The sequence below is a fragment of the Sinocyclocheilus rhinocerous genome, unplaced genomic scaffold (assembly GCF_001515625.1).
Source record: "Sinocyclocheilus rhinocerous isolate Xijiao unplaced genomic scaffold, SAMN03320098_v1.1 scaffold1215, whole genome shotgun sequence".
Lineage (NCBI taxonomy): Eukaryota > Metazoa > Chordata > Actinopteri > Cypriniformes > Cyprinidae > Sinocyclocheilus > Sinocyclocheilus rhinocerous.
Window position 1 is genome coordinate 704,945 of NW_015628913.1, and position 19,083 is coordinate 724,027.

General features: G+C 38.1%; 1 protein-coding gene across 1 annotated transcript in view; it reads left to right on the forward strand.

Annotated features, from left to right (window-relative positions):
- LOC107738522 (potassium voltage-gated channel subfamily H member 3-like) overlaps positions 1-19,083 on the forward strand; it is a 110,777-nt gene that overhangs the window by 88,176 nt on the left and 3,518 nt on the right. Inside the window, exons 9-12 of the mRNA XM_016550279.1 lie at positions 3,756-3,955; positions 4,666-4,915; positions 14,925-15,139; positions 16,422-16,468. Coding sequence (XP_016405765.1) covers positions 3,756-3,955; positions 4,666-4,915; positions 14,925-15,139; positions 16,422-16,468 — 712 coding nt within the window. The remainder of the gene's footprint in view (positions 1-3,755; positions 3,956-4,665; positions 4,916-14,924; positions 15,140-16,421; positions 16,469-19,083) is intronic.

A 19,083-nucleotide genomic window follows, 5' to 3' on the forward strand; every position in this document is an offset into this window, starting at 1 on the left:
ATATTTTTTTTTTTAAATATTAATTTTTAATTTTTAAAGAAAATTATCCATAATTTTAAATTATGTCAAGATTCTGTTGCAAGAATTTTGGGAAACAGGAATCTAACAGGAATGTCTATCTAAACAAGAATATTAAATATTGAAGGTTGAAGATGATGTGAATGTCATGTATACTGGGACAAGTGTATTTGTGCCCCTCTGGTAGAATTCCGCTCTTGTTTCCTTAATCGTTGTGTTAAAGACATGGTTTAATAACTTCTCTTAGCTTGGGGGGGATCCAAATGTTCCCTTTGTTATCTTTCCCACCCCCACCAGACATCAATATTCAGAAAAATCATTTAGTCTTCTCAAGCAGTGATGATTTAACAATTAAAATGTTCAAGATTATGATGGTTCCGCCACCCCACAATACAGATTGGTGTGTTTGTTTATATGTAATAGTGCACATTTGGGACAGACTGAAAAACATAAATGAGCTAATTCTGTTTTTTTTTTTTTTTTTTTTTTTTTTTTTAATTTAACAACATTTTATACATGATCAACAGGTCATTGGCAAAGTAACAAAGTGATTAAATATTGCAAAGGCACAAAATGAAAGCACAACAATAAGACAAGAACACATAAATAATCTGTAGTCTAAAAAAATTACTGTGATCAACATTAAACCTGTTTTTGTTTTCCACCATGCATTCTCATATGATTGGCCAAGACAATGTTTCATGAACTGTTGTGATAAACTAAAAAAAAGGGGGCAATCATGAGCACCCATTTCAACTCTAAATTTATAGATGGACTCCTTAGATTTATGTAGACTTCACATAGACATGCAAAAGATGGCTAGAAGACCGCAAGTCCAAATCAAGTGCACTAATGAGTACATTTTCCCAAGGTCTAAACTTCTATAGACTCCTTGAATTTCCCAAAGGACTGCATTCTTCGTAAGATAAGACACAGAGGTGCATTTGCTTTATTGGAGTAGTCTTTAGCAGTGACGATTACGTTTGTGTGTCCATCTGACCTCATTTACTTTTAATCTACATTTCCCACAGGGCTCCATTCTTAGAGCAACAACATTTCCTTTGACCATGTTATTCATTAAGCTTTGCTACTTATTGATTATCTTTATCTTCAACACATTTCCCAGTGGTAGGTAAGGTTTATTGACCATAGTTTAACTACCTCAGAATCTTCAACCATATTTATAGAAGCAGTGCTGGTTGAGTACATATTTGTCCAGTATTCCTGCATTTATCAATTTATGATAATGGACAACATTCTGTATGTCTCACGACATGTTGCTTTCATGTTTAATTGCAAAACGAGTGACTTGAAAGTTTTAATTCAGCATGTCTTCATTTGTATGATTCAACACCTTAGTGTTGGCATGTTTTTGTGGATTTTTTTACATTCTTTATACATCCTAACCAGTTTAACTCTTAGAAGGAGGCTTACGTTGGCCACTCTTAGCTGTTTTCTTCTAACATTGGGATTCGCCTGCCACAGAAATGGAGCGGCTTGTTATCTGCTGAGACAGCTGTAATGATTTTTCGGCCGCATGTGCCCTATGTGGGTTTCAGGGAGATGGTGTGAGAGTGGATTGAATTTTAAGGCATGTCCTCTGGGCCATGAAGAGAGAGACACAGGCTTCATTGCACTTTGCAAGGCCAAATGAGGATGGCTGAATCCATGCACACTCACATACATGCACACTGAATCTATCTGTCACCAAATCCTACCACTAAGGGCCATTTCTGTCCCAGCCAGCTGACAGTTGGGCTCCTACCCACACACAGAGATCATACACAGAGGGTATTTGGGGAACACTGATATGCCTAAAATTACCATAATTATGTGAAACGAGTGAGCATATTTATTGTATTAATCAGACTACAGTACAATATAATGTCCACCACCTAATCCAGAGTAAAGGTTTACTTCCCAGAGGCTGCGCTTTCATAGCTTAGACTTAATTAACTTCTTGGTTATGCTTCATTTAAAGGAATGGTTAACCCAAAACTGAAAATTCTGTCATAGTGTACACAACGTGAATAACAGAATTTTTATTTTTAGGTGAGCCATCACTTTAACAAATGTTTCTCCTAAAATTAATTAGCAGAAATAAAAGTTTGATTTGATTTGATTCAGTTCATTTCAAAACACTTGTTCTCAATTCGCAAGGTCACATAGAGTAACATTGTATATGCTTCAAAACATAATGCAATAAATAAGAACATAATACTAATGGTCAGTGTCAAACAAGTGTCTTGCTTAATATGTAGAAGTTAAGTGAGTTGCTTAATATGTAGAAATTGTTAATCATCTTGAACCTCAGGAGGTCAAACTGTTGTACGAGTTTTGATCATTTTTATTTAGAATTGTGTGCACAATTTTCTAGCAAAAAATAAATATACAATGTGTATTAAATATAACACTTGATTTTTAAGTAATGTTGATATTAAAAGATACCAATGTGTACAATATTTGTGGAATATGCCTTTTCTGAAGTGCCTCTTCAATAAGTGCCTCCAATCATGAAAGGAGATATAAAATTCATGTAGTGACCACTGCTCAGATAATTTGGTATTGGAATGATTTGATGAGACATGTTTGAGTTCATATTGGCTGCACAGACCACACAGAAACTCGAGAATTAAGAAAAGGTCTCCATAGAATCTTCCTCCTGTCTTGGACAGACAATTCAGCAAGAGAACTCATTTGTCCTTCCTACTGGAATCGGGTGGTTGAAACCTGATGGTGGTTTTATTAGCTCTTAATAATTCTTTTGCCCTATTTCACCTACTTTGAAGATTTTCATGGAGTTAATCAAAAAGCTCATCCAAGGCACATAACCCAGGTGCAGCCACTTATGCTGAGCGCAGTTCTTGAACAGAAGAGCGGCATGCAATTTCCGCAACAATTTATGTAGACTTCAATTAGCACTCCATGAGTACTCTCCAATCCTTCTCGATTGTTTACACTCATGTTGGCAAAGTTCACAATGTTAAATAAATAGATGATTTAGAGTTTGGTGGTGGAGTGAAAACTGAATAATAGATATATAGCAATAGAAAGAAAACAGGTTGGAGCAAGATGTTAAAACTGATCCCCTTCTCACCAAATGACTAAACCTTAACTCCTGCTAAAATCTGTCTCAGGTGATCGGATCACAAGTGGCCATCACAAAGATTGGATATTGCATTTGTGGCATAAACACGAACGCATCCTGATGTACAACATCAAAGGACTGTCCATCATTGCAACGGAACAATGGTTTTACATTTTACTAGCTAGGTGTGACTTTTAAAGCAACAGCCTGATAAAACACTGATTACAAGTGATTACTGGAGACTCATGTTAACACCATGTGTAAATGGCATTCTGTCTCTATTCCTCTCTGTAAATGGCTGACCACCTGCAATCAGACAGATGGATGTTAATACAGATGTTAATACAGGCAGATGTAATACTTATATAATAATCTTGCCTTTATCATATTTATCAAACCTTTAGCGAGGTTACACTTCCTCCACTGAGCCTAAAAAGTCTATAGGGAGGTATACATGTATGTATTAAACATATTAAAAACTTGTTTATAGAAACTGATTTATTCCATTTTAAGTGTACTTCCTTATTAATGTGCTGTCATGATGTTGAAAACTTGAAAGAACACTTTGCAAAAAACATACAGCACAACAATGTCATTGTTCAAATTCATTAAGTCACCTGAAATGTTTGCTTTATGTGTCTTTCCCCAGCACTCATGCATGCCGCGGTCTTCGGTAACGTGACGGCCATTATCCAGAGGATGTACTCGCGCCGCTCGCTCTATCACACTCGTACCAAAGACCTCAAAGACTTCATCCGCGTGCATCGACTGCCCAAGGCCCTCGCGCAGCGCATGCTGGAGTGCTTTCAGACGACATGGTCTGTCAACAATGGCATCGATGTCAGTGAGGTAGTACTTTTAAACTTTCATCAAAATAAGTTCACAATTTATCAATCATGCTCAAACTGTTGTACTGTAAGTGTGGACGCAGTTTTAGCTACTTTCAATTGAAAGCAGTTGGCAACACTGGCGGCTAACTGAAAGCGCTGCTTCTCTGCTGCTCACTGCACAGAACAGACGCCGAGAGAGGTGACACTTCTCCCTTTCACGCTTAGTAACACATACAGCTGTTCCCTCACCACAGTGCAACACCCCTTTCAAACAGTGTCGCGTTCCGAACTTTGTTTAAGTGACATATACCGGTATTGTGGTATTTTCAAAATTCATATCATAACAAAAATAAAAACCGGTATTCGGTAAGAACCGGTATACCGCCCAGCACTAATCCCTCTCATCTTTTATCATTTGATTTATTTTCTCTTTCCATTCTCTGTCTCATCCATAACTCTGTTCTGCTCATAAAAAAGAGATTCCATCTTACACTCACAATGTATTTAAAGAGCCCAATTCAAAACACTTGTTACACAACTCATAACCGTCTCTTTGCTTTGATATCAATATCATCTCCCATTAAAGTCTAAGTAGAAGACTCATCTACAGTTTTTTTTGCTGCAATTGTTTCCTTGAGGATCAACTGTAAATCAAAAGTTTTTATGCTTTTCAAGAATGAGAAGTAAAAGTAAGTGCTTCAAATAAAAGATCTCTTTGTCCTCTCCCAGCTTTTGAAGGACTTCCCAGATGAACTGCGGGCTGACATTGCTATGCACCTGAATAAAGAGCTGCTCCAGCTGCCTCTGTTTGAGTCGGCCAGTCGAGGGTGTCTGCGCTCTCTGTCGCTCATTATCAAAACCTCCTTCTGTGCTCCAGGAGAGTTCCTCATTCGCCAGGGTGACGCTCTGCAGGCCATCTACTTTGTCTGCTCAGGCTCCATGGAAGTGCTCAAGGACAACACTGTGCTGGCTATACTGGGTGAGATTACACACAAACAGTAGGGTTTAGGAGATCATTTATGATAATTGGGCCATTTTTTGCCAGTCATCTCAATTGCAAAATGCAAACACACACACACACACACACACACACACTCAGGTTTGTTTTTGTGAAAAGTGGGGACATCCCATAGGCGTAATGGAAGCTCAATGATGAAACAAAACCAGACGGAATTTTGGTCTAAATTGTGAGACAATTTACTCAAGAATGATTTTATGAAAAATCTAAGCAGAAATTTGTTCTAGTTTCATTAAAAAAATTATTGATTTAATAAAGGCACCAAATGTTATTTTGTACTTAAACTGTTGAACAAGAATTGTATATTGCATTCAAACATGTTTTAAACACTGCCAGGCAACAGATTCCATGCAATTCTATTAGTGGCACAAAAAATTCACACTTTTTTATTATTCAGGTAAAATATGTGCTGCTAACTGTGGAAAACTGAAAACAAAATGAAACAATTACATACAGACTCAAAGGTCATTGGTAACACTATACAGCTAGTGCAAATACATTTCTGCGTGTCAGTCATGCTGACTTATTCAATGGCTTCTGTATTACAATTTCACAGCAATTTCAAAGCCCGTTTAAATTCCTCCTACCTGTCACTATTAGTTGTGCTTCCTATGTGATATTGAGACAGGCCAATACAATAAAAACTGCCCACACATGCACACACACCATCCATTAATATCATTGTATAATTTATGACATAATTCAGACATTATAAATGAGCTAAATAATCGCTCTTTTAAACCACCTTAACACACACACACACTCACTTGCTCAGCGAATCTCATCCTCCCACTATCTGTAGTTCTTATTGTTTCGAGGGAGGATTCCCATATAATTTTCAAGTCTACTGAACAGTAACTATAGTAATTCACCAAAATTGGGTGAAATAGTCAATTTTAGTTGGATTAAACTTTTTTTATGTATTACTTTTGAATGAATGAAATTGAATATTTACAATGTACAGTATGATTCTCTCGCCTGGTCCAACAACTTGGAAGGATTTTTTTCACTGAGCTTTCTGCCTTCTCTGCCGAGGATACGTGCCTTTAAATTTGTCCAAATCAACATATCTTAGAAGGCAGCATAAGCATACTTTTCATCTTGCAATGATCCCTTAAAATGCTTTCTCAGTAGGCAGCTTTCTAGGACAATCAATCAATCAATCAATCAAAATAAAACAAGGAATTTATGTAATATTACTATGAACTGTACAGGCCCAACAGTATGCTAATTTATTAACACACAAAGCAGACAGGAGGCTCAACACAATACAAGTATAGTATAGTATAGTATAGTATAGTATAGTATAGTAATTCACCAAAATTGGGTGAAATAGTCAATTTTAGTTGGATTAAACTTTTTTTATGTATTACTTTTGAATGAATGAAATTGAATATTTACAATGTACAGTATGATTCTCTCGCCAGGTCCAACAACTTGGAAGGATTTTTTTCACTGAGCTTTCTGCCTTCTCTGCCGAGGATACGTGCCTTTAAATTTGTCCAAATCAACATATCTTAGAAGGCAGCATAAGCATACTTTTCATCTTGCAATGATCCCTTAAAATGCTTTCTCAGTAGGCAGCTTTCTAGGATTTTCACAACATCATCTGATACCTACAAATTCCTCGTTTTTACCATAGGCTATGTTGCTTTGGACCAGTTGACCAGAGCTGGTATAAATATGAAGCCTGCATTCTGACATTACCTTGTGCTTTCATGCAAGAAATATTAGCAATCCAGCTCACATGTACTTGAGTCTGTGTTTGCTATTCCATGCACCGTATCTGTCATTCCCACACTTACATTCACATTCCTAACACACTCTCCAGTCCTTGAAGAAAGATACGAAGAAAAATGTTGACATAAATATATACATAGAAATCTGATTCACATAGTAATAATTTTCAGGAAAATCTAGTGTAGCCACTCGAATTTGAGTCAAGCATGAGTTAACAATGAAATGTTTTCTGTTTAAATATTTTGGAAATGTGTGAATATCTCTCCATGCACTGCACTAGAAAAGGTCAGTGCTTTTTGGGGTATTGTAGAGCTTAATGAGCTCGGCAAGCAGCCCAGATGTGAAACCCAGTAGTATTCATGAGGATTCATGATTTTATGACCTATTGTGTCCTTCAGCGAGGCACTTAGCCTACTGGTTGCTGCAGTAACTGCCCTGTAAGTTACTTTTGATGACAAATAACAATATAATCCATGTAAATATCTTTTTTCTTCTGTGAATCACATGATCTTGTACAGTATTGTAAACCCTAATGATATCTGCTAGATAAATACTCAATGTTAATGGGGCAGAAATGCAATGCTACTTGTCACAATTTTCACTCAAGTGAATATTTCCTTATTTTTGAAAGGCATTTGTTGTATATATGCATATAAAGAGATATTGCGCATTGCATCTATTACTGCCCAGGAAAAAAACATAAGCTTAACACATGTTGGGCCCAAGTTAACCTGTCATAAATTTGACACCGATTTATATTTTAAATATTAATGAAATATAGCAAGATTATGAAACATCAAAACGTTAACACATTCTTGCTAAAATTGTGAAATGACATGAATTTTAATATAAATCAACAAATAAAAATATAGTTCTGAAAGTAGCCACAAAAGATACATACATTAGTAATAAATTGCCTTTACTGCTATCCCTAATGGCTTAATTTACATAGGACCGTTCTGTGTCATGCTGCTCTAATCAGTTCGCTTTACAAGCACATGGATGAAAACATACTAATAAACACATGCATAAAATAATATGAATAACATGGAGGGGAAAAAAAACAAGTAAATGGAAGAAAATTTTACAAAAACAAAAATTAAAAGAAAGCCCAGGCTTTTATTTCAAATGGAAATCATTGCCATAAACAGATTCTGTCTGTGGGTAATTTAATAAAAAAAATGCTCACCTGTCTGCTTCATCTGAAAGCATTCATTGGAGCTGTACACAACACAAAGACCTCCCAAAAACCTTGCTGTGAAGCTTCTAGAAGCAAGATAGTAGCAGGTGAAATGGCCTTCAGCTGTTAGTAAAAGGAATCTTGATAAGCTGCCGGGATAAGACAGCATCTTCTAACCTAAATGTGAATGATAGCTAAAATACATATTTACATATGCAGTTTTGTTTTGTTTGCTTTGCAGTGTTTAACAGCAATAGTTCACTCCAAAATGATTTTTTCTCATCATATACTCAACCTCGTTCTAAACCTGATGAAACAAAAAAGATATTTTGGGATAAGAATGGGATAAGGTTTTGTTTTGCAAATACATGAATATGTATTTTAGATTCAGAGACTGTACACAGAGTTTGTTGCTGCATTATACGAGTCTTAAAGTCCCTGTAAAGTCAATATTAAGTATGTGTTCTGAGTTTGTCACACCACAGAAAAAAGTATTATTAACCACCATAAAAAAATCCGCTAAGTACATAAAATAAGTTATCAATCTCTCTCGAAAAAATGGCCGGTATACTTTGCTCTCAAACGCTGGGGACGTGTCTGCTGTCTGCGCTGAAACCACACCCACTCACGGGAAAGCTGCTGCCTCTTAACTGTCAAATACCGCTACAGCCTGAATGGATGCTCCAAGCAGCTTAATTGGATTTACAAAGCCATACATATTGTTCCGGTGCGTCATCGACAGTTATTATAGTGTTAGGCGAGGGGCCATGATTTTAGCCCCGCCCAAAAAATCCTGAACACAGAATTGGTGAAAAACTGTTTAACGGTCTAACTCCACTATTCAGTACTACAGAATTCACAGTCTTTGTAATGTGTTTCGGCAATACATTTGTAACAATTATAATGCATTTAGAACCAATTCTCAGAATTGACTTTAATCTTTGGTCACACACACACACAGACACAGACAGACAGACAGACAGACAGAGGGAGAACCTCCTTCATTTCTTCATAATCCAAGGATTTTTTCATAATCCTTATCTAATGTGTTGCACCAGAGCATATGAGCCAGTTTGATGAACAAATACTGTCCTGTTTGAGATGTATCAATGCAGTGCTGTCACAGACATCATCCATATGCCTTTGAGGGTATTAGGACTGGATTTCAATGAATACATCTTCTCTCTCTGCCTCTTTGTGTTCTTTTGGTGCAGTCACATAGGACCCTCTTTGCCATGGCCTTTCCTTTCTGTCTGTGTCTTCTGTTTCTTTTTTCTTTTATTATATATATATATATATATTTTTTTTTTTTGGAAAACTGCAAGAAACAGCTTTAACCATAGATGGACTATGAAACCTGTGTTTTTTTCTCCTTTCATCTGAACGTGGAGCAGCTGTTCAACACACATCCACACATTCGTTTTCTTAGACCCGTCATATGAAAGCATGAGGAGCCAGACCTTATTAAAAACATTTGGGTGGAATATGGATAATGCATGCTATGATTTGTATAAAATTATACAATATCTAGAAGATAACGTATCCTTCATATATGACATTCATTTACAAGGCACTTTAAAAGCTTCTTCATACCAAAGGACAAAAAAAAATATTCATATGCTTACAGTTTTTCATCATAAACTATTTGTCGTATCTGAACCCCCTCTTGAACAGTGCCTACAGTTAATCTGGAAATAAAGGCTTTCAAAAGGTCACAGTAAACGATGAGCTAAAGCTCTCGCTGTGCTAAAGGTTCCTGTGTGTGTGTCTGTGGGTCTCTTTATCTCCAAATCCCCGGACTCTATTGCTCTGATCAAATCAAATATTGGTGTGCTGCTAGGCCACATCCACCTCTCTCTCACACACTTAATAATTGATGGTTAATGCATTATTAAAGTGCTTTGACTATTAATACTGGCTGACACATGAAGGCGAGAACCATAGATCTCCACACACATGGAAAATAATGTGGGAGGGAGTGAATCAAGGAATGGGGAAAAGAACATGCAGTACAGAGAAAATAAACACAAGACAGACAAATTCTTTCACTCTGCATAGTATAGCTCTGTTCCAAAACCTAGTGAGCTGCCTACCTAGACAGCGTTTTATATAATTATACACTAATCAGGCATAACATTATGACCAGTGACAGGTGAAGTGAATAACACTGATTATCTCTTCATCACGGCACCTGTTAGTGGGTGGGATATATTAGGCAGCAATTGAATATTTTGTCCTTAAAGTTGATGTGTTAGAAGCAGGAAAAATGGGCAAGCGTAAGGATTTGAGCGAGTTTGACTAGGGCCAAATTGTGAAGGCTAGATGACTGGGTCAGAGCATCTCCAAAACTGCAGCTCTTGTGGAGTGTTCCCGGTCTGCAGTGGTCAGTATCTATCAAAAGTGGTCCAAGAAAGGAACAGTGGTGAACTGGAGACAGGATCATGGGTGGCCAAGGCTCATTAGGTACGTTCGACTTCATGCAGCACTGCGCAGATCGATCGCAATCTGACTTGAAGCAGTGCATGCCGGTTAGTAATTTTGTCCGACTTGAGACGGCGCCGACGCCACGTCACTGTCACGTGTGGCATCAAAGCACCGCGAGAGCGTTTCGAGAGCAGCCGGCTGACTCAGCCGGCGCAGTTTCTCCAGAGCGGCTGCAGGAGCGTTGATGACGACACAGCCGTTTCACGATTGGCCAGATTCACCGCATGACAACTATCACGTGTGTTTCGGGTTTATTCTAACCTTTTCAATTCCAATAATAGCCACAAATCTGTTTTTAGAACAGTAAAAGCTTTTTTACTGTAGTCGCAATGTTATATTGAGTCACGTTTATCATAAAACACTGATGAAAGCATATATGCCCTCACTTTATTAGTATTTAAATGGTATATATTTACGTTGAACTTTATTCTTGAACAGATGGCGATGTATTAAGACGTAGTCCTATATAATCAGTATATATCTGTTGCTCATGAAAACGTTTCTGAAACGTCTGTATATTTGACAAATAATTGCATTTAATTCACTTCATCTGTGATAGAGTATGCAAACACAGCGCAAGCGTCACTAACGGGAGCAGAACGTGTCCAGCTTGACGACTCCGTTTTCAACTCCGCCCCCGACTGCAAGCGGCTACTCTTGTGGACTGCCATCTGTAGCCGTGCTTCAAGTCGAACGCACCTATTGATGCACGTGGGGAGTGAAGGCTGGCCCGCGTGGTCTGATCCAACAGACAAGCTACTATAGCTCAAATTCCTCAAGAAGTTAATGCTGGTTCTGATGGAAAGGTGTCAGAATACACAGTTCATCACAGTTTGTTGTGTACGGGGCTGCATAACCGCAGACCAGTCAGGGTGCCCATGCTGACCCCTGTACACCGCCGAAAGCGCCAACAGTGGGCATGACTTCAGAACTGGACTGCATAACAATGGAAGAATGTGGTGTGGTCTGATGTATCACATTTTCTTTTACATCACGACGGCTGGGTGCATGTGCGTCACTTACCTGGGGATCACATGGCACCAGGATGCAATATGGGAAGAAGGCGAGCCGGCGGAGGAAGTGTGATGCTTTGGGCAATGTTCTGCTGGGAAACCTTGGGTCCTACCATCCATGTGGATGTTATTTTGGCATGTACCAACTACCTAAGCTTTGTTGCAGACCATGTACACCCTTTCATGGAAACCGTATTCCCTGGTGGCTGTGGTCTCTTCCAGCAGGATAATGCAATTGGTCAGGGCTGTTTTGTCAGCAAAAGGGGGGGGGGCAACACAATATTAGGAAGGTGGTCATGATGTTATGCCTGATCGGAGTATATATTTAATAGCTTTATAAAGAAGTCTTTTGTCACCAAGGCTGCATTTATTTGATAAAAAAATATATAGTAAAAACCGTAATATTGTGAAATATTATTACAATTTTAAATAACTTTTTGCTATTTTATATATTGCTGTGATGACAGCTGAATTTTCAGCAATCATTACTCTACTCTTCAGAGTCAAATGATCCTTCAGAAATCATTATAATATGATGATTTGTGAAACATTATTATCGATTTTAAAAACCGTTGTGCTGCTTAATATTTTTCTTTTTTTCCCCCTAGGATTCTTTGATTTAATTGAAAGTTTAAAAAGAACAGCATTTATTTGAAATGGACATATTTTGTAACATTACAAATGTCTTTACTGTCACATTTGATCAGTTTAATGCATTCTTGCTCAATAAAAGTATTAATTTCTTAAAAAGTGAATATATGTATATGATGCTACTGGGTATAGTATATAAAGTTGTATATAAATCTCACACTTATTACACCTTCCTTTTCCAGAGAGTGAATGGACCATTAGACCATGACATATACAACCTTTAAGATTGAACTATTATATCTTAAAAGGAAGAGGAAAAGTAGAGCTGTGAATTAATGCACACACACATTCAGGTACACATATGCCTGCCTGTGTTCCCATGCACATCCACTCACTGTCACCGAGACACTGTTTGGTTCGGTGTTTGGAGGATCTGCGTTTGATGTTGAAAACACACCACCTGCACACACGCAAAGTAATGGCACTTTCCTGTGGCGTTATCGATCTGACAGCTTGACCCGAGGATCCACAGGAGGCTCCGGAGAATACTGGAGAGAGAGAGAGAGAGAGAGAGAGAATGAGAGACAAACAGATAGACAGCCAGGAAAACAGAGAGAGAGCAGGAGAGATAGACACTGAGCAAATTGGCAATGACTGATAAAAAATTTAAGCTTGAAACGAAAGTGAACGATTAGTCAAAACAGACAGCAATAAACACTTATTCTCAGAACCAGACCAATAAAAACACGCAGACACACAGATGTCTCTGAGCTGCGTTTGTAGGGGGAGTGATTGTCTTAATTAAAGCTGTGATATGAAATAGCTTCCTCCTCCTAGACTCATGTCACCTCGCAATGAGATTACACGTGTTATTGCATTGTAGAGCTACAGTCTTTTGGGGCTGTAAGGAGAATGAGAGACTGATTCTGAGAGAGGACAAGAAAACAGACAAGGAAAGGAGGAAACAACGAGATGGAGAGTGAGATTTCTCTTCAGGCCCTCTCACATGGCTCACGTCAGTGTTGCCTGATGCATTAAACTCTATGGATTGAATGCACACAAATGACTCTTTTCATTCATGTATATTTACTGTATTGTTTCCAAAGAATCCTGTGAATTCTGTTATTGAACATTTAAATGAACCAACAATTTTTCTTGCTACAATCCCATGCACACTTCCTGCTTTTTGCTATATATAAACCATCATAAAAATCACGCTTCTGTGACACCTTTATGCCGAGGGCAAATAAGCACATAACACTTAAAATCGCTATAAAATGAAAATTGCAACCAAATTGTCTTTGCTGTTGTGACATATATATTCAAATGAAATGGCTTTTCAAACAAGAAAAAAAAATGTGGGGTGGAACTTGATTTTGTGTTTTGGGAATTGATTGGATTATAGAAAGTGGGTGATGCAAACTGAATAGATGAATGTTTTATGTGAGTGGCTGCTTGAGGAAAAGGGTTGAAACTCATTTGGCCATTGGACAACATTTATTACACAGTTCTCGAACCGGAGCGCATGCCATTAGAAAAAAGATGTTGAGACAGTGTGGATATGTTATGTTTTTAATTAAAGATTATGAGGGCACTTTAAAAATTTTTTTTAATATAATAAAATTTCCATAAAATAGTCATGGTCCTGATGGAAGTCATGTATTTAATGAAAATATGGAATCATGGGATCGACTAACAAATCAAGAATTTACAAGAACAAGAAAACATCAGTTCAGACCTTGCATGCAGAACAGTCACAAGTAAGATTTATACCACATTACTTTTTTATATGTTCTGACTTTTTTGATTGATGCGTAGTTTGCAAATACAGTTTTGGCAGAATACATGGCTACTTTGTCAATGGACAATCGTGTTTTTGCTCATATTGGGAAGCAGAAGAGAACAAGGGGTAAAAGCAACAAAAAGAGAGAATAATAAAGGAAAACAAAACAAACTGCAGCCATTGTGTTCAGCCATGTTATCTTAGAGACAAGATGCATAGAGCTCTTGTAAACATGACAGTACAAACATGCAAACACACACATTCCGTGCATAATTACCACACCTGCTTACTTGATGAAAGATGCACTGCTGAACTCAGTTGCCTCCAATGTGTGCCAACTGGTGTGCCATCCCCAGAATGCACTGCTCTGACATTTTAGCACTCTTCAGAATTTGTCACTGTTTTCATAGTCCCTTTGCACCAAACCAGAACATATTTTTAGCCTCTATGCTGCCTTGTGTGCCTCTCCTGTGTCTCATTTTCAAACCTAGAACAGACAGTTTTTGCTTAGAACTTTAGCGTCTAAGTTTGATTGACACTCTGTCTTTGTTTACTTGTCTGAACACGTTTACACAAAATACTGGAGGGATCTAATATGCATATGCAACTTTAAATGTGTATTTATGAATATTGCTTGACAAAGCCTGTTTAAGCCACAAATTAACTTCTATATACTTTTCTCAAACAGGAAAGGGAGACCTGATTGGATCGGACTCGCTGACAAAAGAGCAGGTAATTACCACACCTGCTTACTTGATGAAAGATGCACATATGGTCTACCACCCATCTCTCCCAGCACTGCTGAACTCAGTTGCCTCCAATGTGTGCCAACTGGTGTGCCATCCCCAGAATGCACTGCTGACATTTTAGCACTCTTCAGAATTTGTCACTGTTTTCATAGTCCCTTTGCACCAAACCAGAACATATTTTTAGCCTCTATGCTGCCTTGTGTGCCTCTCCTGTGTCTCATTTTCAAACCTAGAACAGAAAGTTTTTGCTTAGAACTTTAGCGTCTAAGTTTGATTGACACTCTGTCTTTGTTTACTTGTCTGAACACGTTTACACAAAATACTGGAGGGATCTAATATGCATATGCAACTTTAAATGTGTATTTATGAATATTGCTTGACAAAGCCTGTTTAAGCCACAAATTAACTTCTATATACTTTTCTCAAACAGGAAAGGGAGACCTGATTGGATCGGACTCGCTGACAAAAGAGCAGGTGATCAAGACCAACGCAAACGTGAAAGCACTGACGTATTGTGACCTGCAGTACATCAGCCTAAAGGGACTGCGTGAAGTGCTGCGCCTCTATCCTGAATACGCCCAGAAGTTTGTCAGCGAAATTCAGCACGATCTAACCTATAACCTGCGGGAGGGCAGTGGAGCTGACGTGAGTGATGCTTGCAAGTATACATGATGGTATTCAGGGCAAAGCGTGACAATCCCAGTGTATTACCTTTGATTCTACATCTATGACTGTAAAGGTCAAGCAGTGTGTACATGTGCTTTTTTTAGCCCAAATCATGTGCATGAGGGACTGAGGCAATTAGCACAAATGTACGGGGCAGGACTCAATACATCTCCTAGGATTGGATTATCAATATTGTACGGTTGTGCAGTGGAGCTGATATGAGTCCTATAAATAGTGCATTATTCAAATAGACAAACACGATAATAGTGCCTTCATGAGCATTATGGTTCATATTCTCTGCTGTATCAGTTCTTTTAGATTTTTCTTATACAATTATTTAGTAGATATAAAAATAGAAACATGTTACATACAGTGTACATACATACAGTTTTTGGACAGTTCACCCAAAAATTTAAAATTCTGTAATAATTTACTCCAACCTACAAAATATAAAAGAATACTCTGTACTGGTGTTGTTTAATTACAAAAAAAGATAGGAAAGGAAAAGAAAACTAGACCTGGAACCATGTAAATACTGTTTGAGGCTACTTTCTTCTCCATGACAAGTAGATTAGAAACAGAAAGTTGTGCAGCATTGCTTTGTGTACTGCTGAACATTCGAGGCTGGTGTGAACAGTCACTTTAGAAAAAAGCAAGAAATGTAAATCTGTAACCCTCTACTCCACACCCAGTTGTCCATAGTGAATTGTGCATGTAGAGTTCCGAGTTACTCAATGAATTCATGAGCCGTGATCTACAGACTGGAGGTATGTGTGTGTAACGCTGCACTGCCCACACCCACAAGCAGCAGAATACAAAATGGATCCCCATCTGCTGTCTTTGGCATCTTTCCTTCCTTCTTGCACATTCTTGAAGTCCGTGTCCTTTCCCTGACCTTGATAAAGCCCCTTCCCCCCTCATCTTCAGGATGCACATATATGCCTGTGCATGAGACCCCTCACTTACAAACACACACACACACTCTCCCAGCCTTGAGTGTAACTTGCAAGGACAGGAATAGCAGCAGGCTGCAGTTTGGAGTGTGTGTCGATACTAAGAATAGCACAGAGGGAAGGCGGGGACTCCGTGCTGGCTGGGTCCCCCGCGCCTCGAGCTAAGATTGGATCCTGTAAGATAAAAATAGCACTGAAGTGAGAGGCGTGGGGGTGGGGTGGGGTTGGGGTGGTGCCTCTTTTCTGTCCTTTTCACTTTTTCCTGCAGTGCTGCTTCTGCAAGGTGTCACATGCAGCTTTCACTCTAGCTGGAGAAAGATATTGCTGTGTTTGAGGAGAGAAAGAGGGAGATAAAGTGAGAAAGAGAGGGAAGGAACGAACGATGGCTGGTGGAGTGGCAGGGACATAATATGTCAATATATACAAGATACTGTTGCAGTTTAACCCTACCTCAAATCGAGAGGTTTTCAATCGGATATACAATTTTCTCATAGCATTGTGAAGGGATTTGTTTGACCTAGACCACCCAGAACACCCTATCAGCTGTATAGCAATGCACTCTCAAAACACCTTAGCAACCGCATAGAAATGCCCCGGCAACCAGCAACAATAGCTTGACATCTTGGCAGTAGCTTTTGCATATGCAAGCACTTCATTTCCTTCATTTTCCTAAAAATCAAGTTTGTTTGTGCCATGAGACATAACGGATCAGCATCAATGCTCATTTCACATGTGTGCAACCCCAGAATGCACAGAGAATACCAATGAACGCACACTCACACATACATTTGCACGTAATTGCAGAGCTGGTGAGAATAGAAATGTGATTACTGGGCATTACTATTTGTCTGTGTGTGTTTGTGCACTAGGGCTTTGGAGGAAAAAGGTAATGCATTCTTTCCTCTCTTTCTTGTTATACTTAGCTGTGATTGACTGAATTTGGCGACTCGAGGGAGATGGAAATGCCCGAATAAACACCTCGTTCTCTCTCACTCTCTGGAGGAGGGGAGGGAAAGAAAGTGAAAACTTCTGTAGAAACACCAATTTAAGCATCTTACACACATGCACACACGCTCCCCTCGTGCCACTGGAGTCTGTGTTACTAAGATTGGAAGGAGATGTCTAAAAATAAATTCTGCTTTAGGTGGGGTGTGGGACTGCAGTCGGAGCGTGGGGGTGGAGATCATGAGAGCAACGGGGAAAAAAACAAGATGTGAAGAAAGAGAGAGGCAGGGTGCGGAGAATGGGAGGGGGATTGCAGATAAAGATGGAGAGATTTCAGTCAAATTGAATAGGGGAGAGCAAATGTAGGGATGGGAAGAAAGGGAAGGGGGAGATGTTCATTAAGATTTGCTCAAATTGTTATTATTTTTCAGTCTCTTTCCTTCTTGTTTATGTGATGGAGTTTGTTAGTAATACAGGGATGCGGGCTGTGTGTGTGTTGCCACCCTATAGCGACGGACGGTGATTGACACAGTCTTTTATGTGTTTTGACAAAACAGAAATAAACAGTGCCGCCTCTCTTCTCTGCAACCTCTTCTGTGGTGCCGCAGGATTACACTGCTTGCAGCCATTCTTTTTTTATGACATTCTAAGAACATGCAGTGCTGAGAGTTAACAACGAAGAAATCGAAATCAATTTCAGCTTCTACAAAGAAGAGTGTTTTTGTGTGCAACAATACAATGGAAAGTGCAATGGAAAATATGCAGAAAGTTGAGGTGGAGAAACATGGTAGAAATGAAGAGAGGAACAAGAAAAATCAACAGGCTGTGTTAGTCTGCCACGCACTGGTCATGACTCTTTACTAACCATTTGAATTTTCAGATTTACTTGCTATTGAAGACCAAGAATGGTTTTTATAAATGTAAATTGTTCTTTAATACCTAGATTTGCATTTTTAGAAGGAAGTACTAATGCTTGCAAGGTAGCAGTAGAATAGTGTTAATGTTAGAGGTAACCCTAGGTTCAACAATTCCACAGTTTCACGGCAGTGAAAAGTGATTATAGATGGCTAAATAATGTAAGATCACAAATTAGCTTGCAAATAAATGCAGGTGAGAAGGCCGGTCACTATTCAGTATGCAGATATTGCAGTCAGATTGTTGCCAATTTGAACGTGAACATTTTGTTCAAGACTATGAATGGAGGATTTTCAAACTGTAATAAATGTATATACACTAATGTTCATGTTTTTTGAAAGAAATCTCTTTTATTTGATAAAAAAAATACAGTAATATTGTGAAATATTGTTACAACTTAAAACAACTTTTCTAATCTATCTTAAAATGTCATTTATTTCTGTCACATGATCATTCAATCATACTAATTAAATTTTTTTTTCAAAGTCTATTAAATGTTAAAATGTTAAATTTGAGAGAAAATGCATTTCATAGAGTTCATCTGTAGCAGTATTGGTATCTATGATACTGGCCTTCATTAATAATAGGCTACTAGTAAAAGATTAAACCCATATTAAAAATATACCATCTTTATGTTGTTTCTATTTGGAGATTCGATGTTAGACATTTGGAAATTATGACAGTATAAATATATTATACTAATATGCGATTAATCGCATTTAATTACAGAAAAATTAGATTTTTTTAAAATCGATTGACAGCACCAAGTATAAATATAAATTAGATTTGATTAATTACTTTAATCTTTATTAAAGGGGTCATATGATGCTATTTTAAAGATCATTATTTTGTGTATTTGACGCGTTACTCTGCGCTGCGCAAAACTTTTGAACAGTCAATAGCAAATACTTAAACTGATAACAAAACATCTGTTCCTGTTCCTAATATTTCCACATAGTGACGCAGCTATGTGGGGGCGTGTTAGAATGAGCCGTTTTAGGTAGGCGTGGTTGACTCTTAACTTTTATAAAGAATATCTCTTTGGATTTGGGACTTGTCTTTGCAACTTTACAGATCTTCTTTATGCACCAAGAGCTTGTAACACTTCAA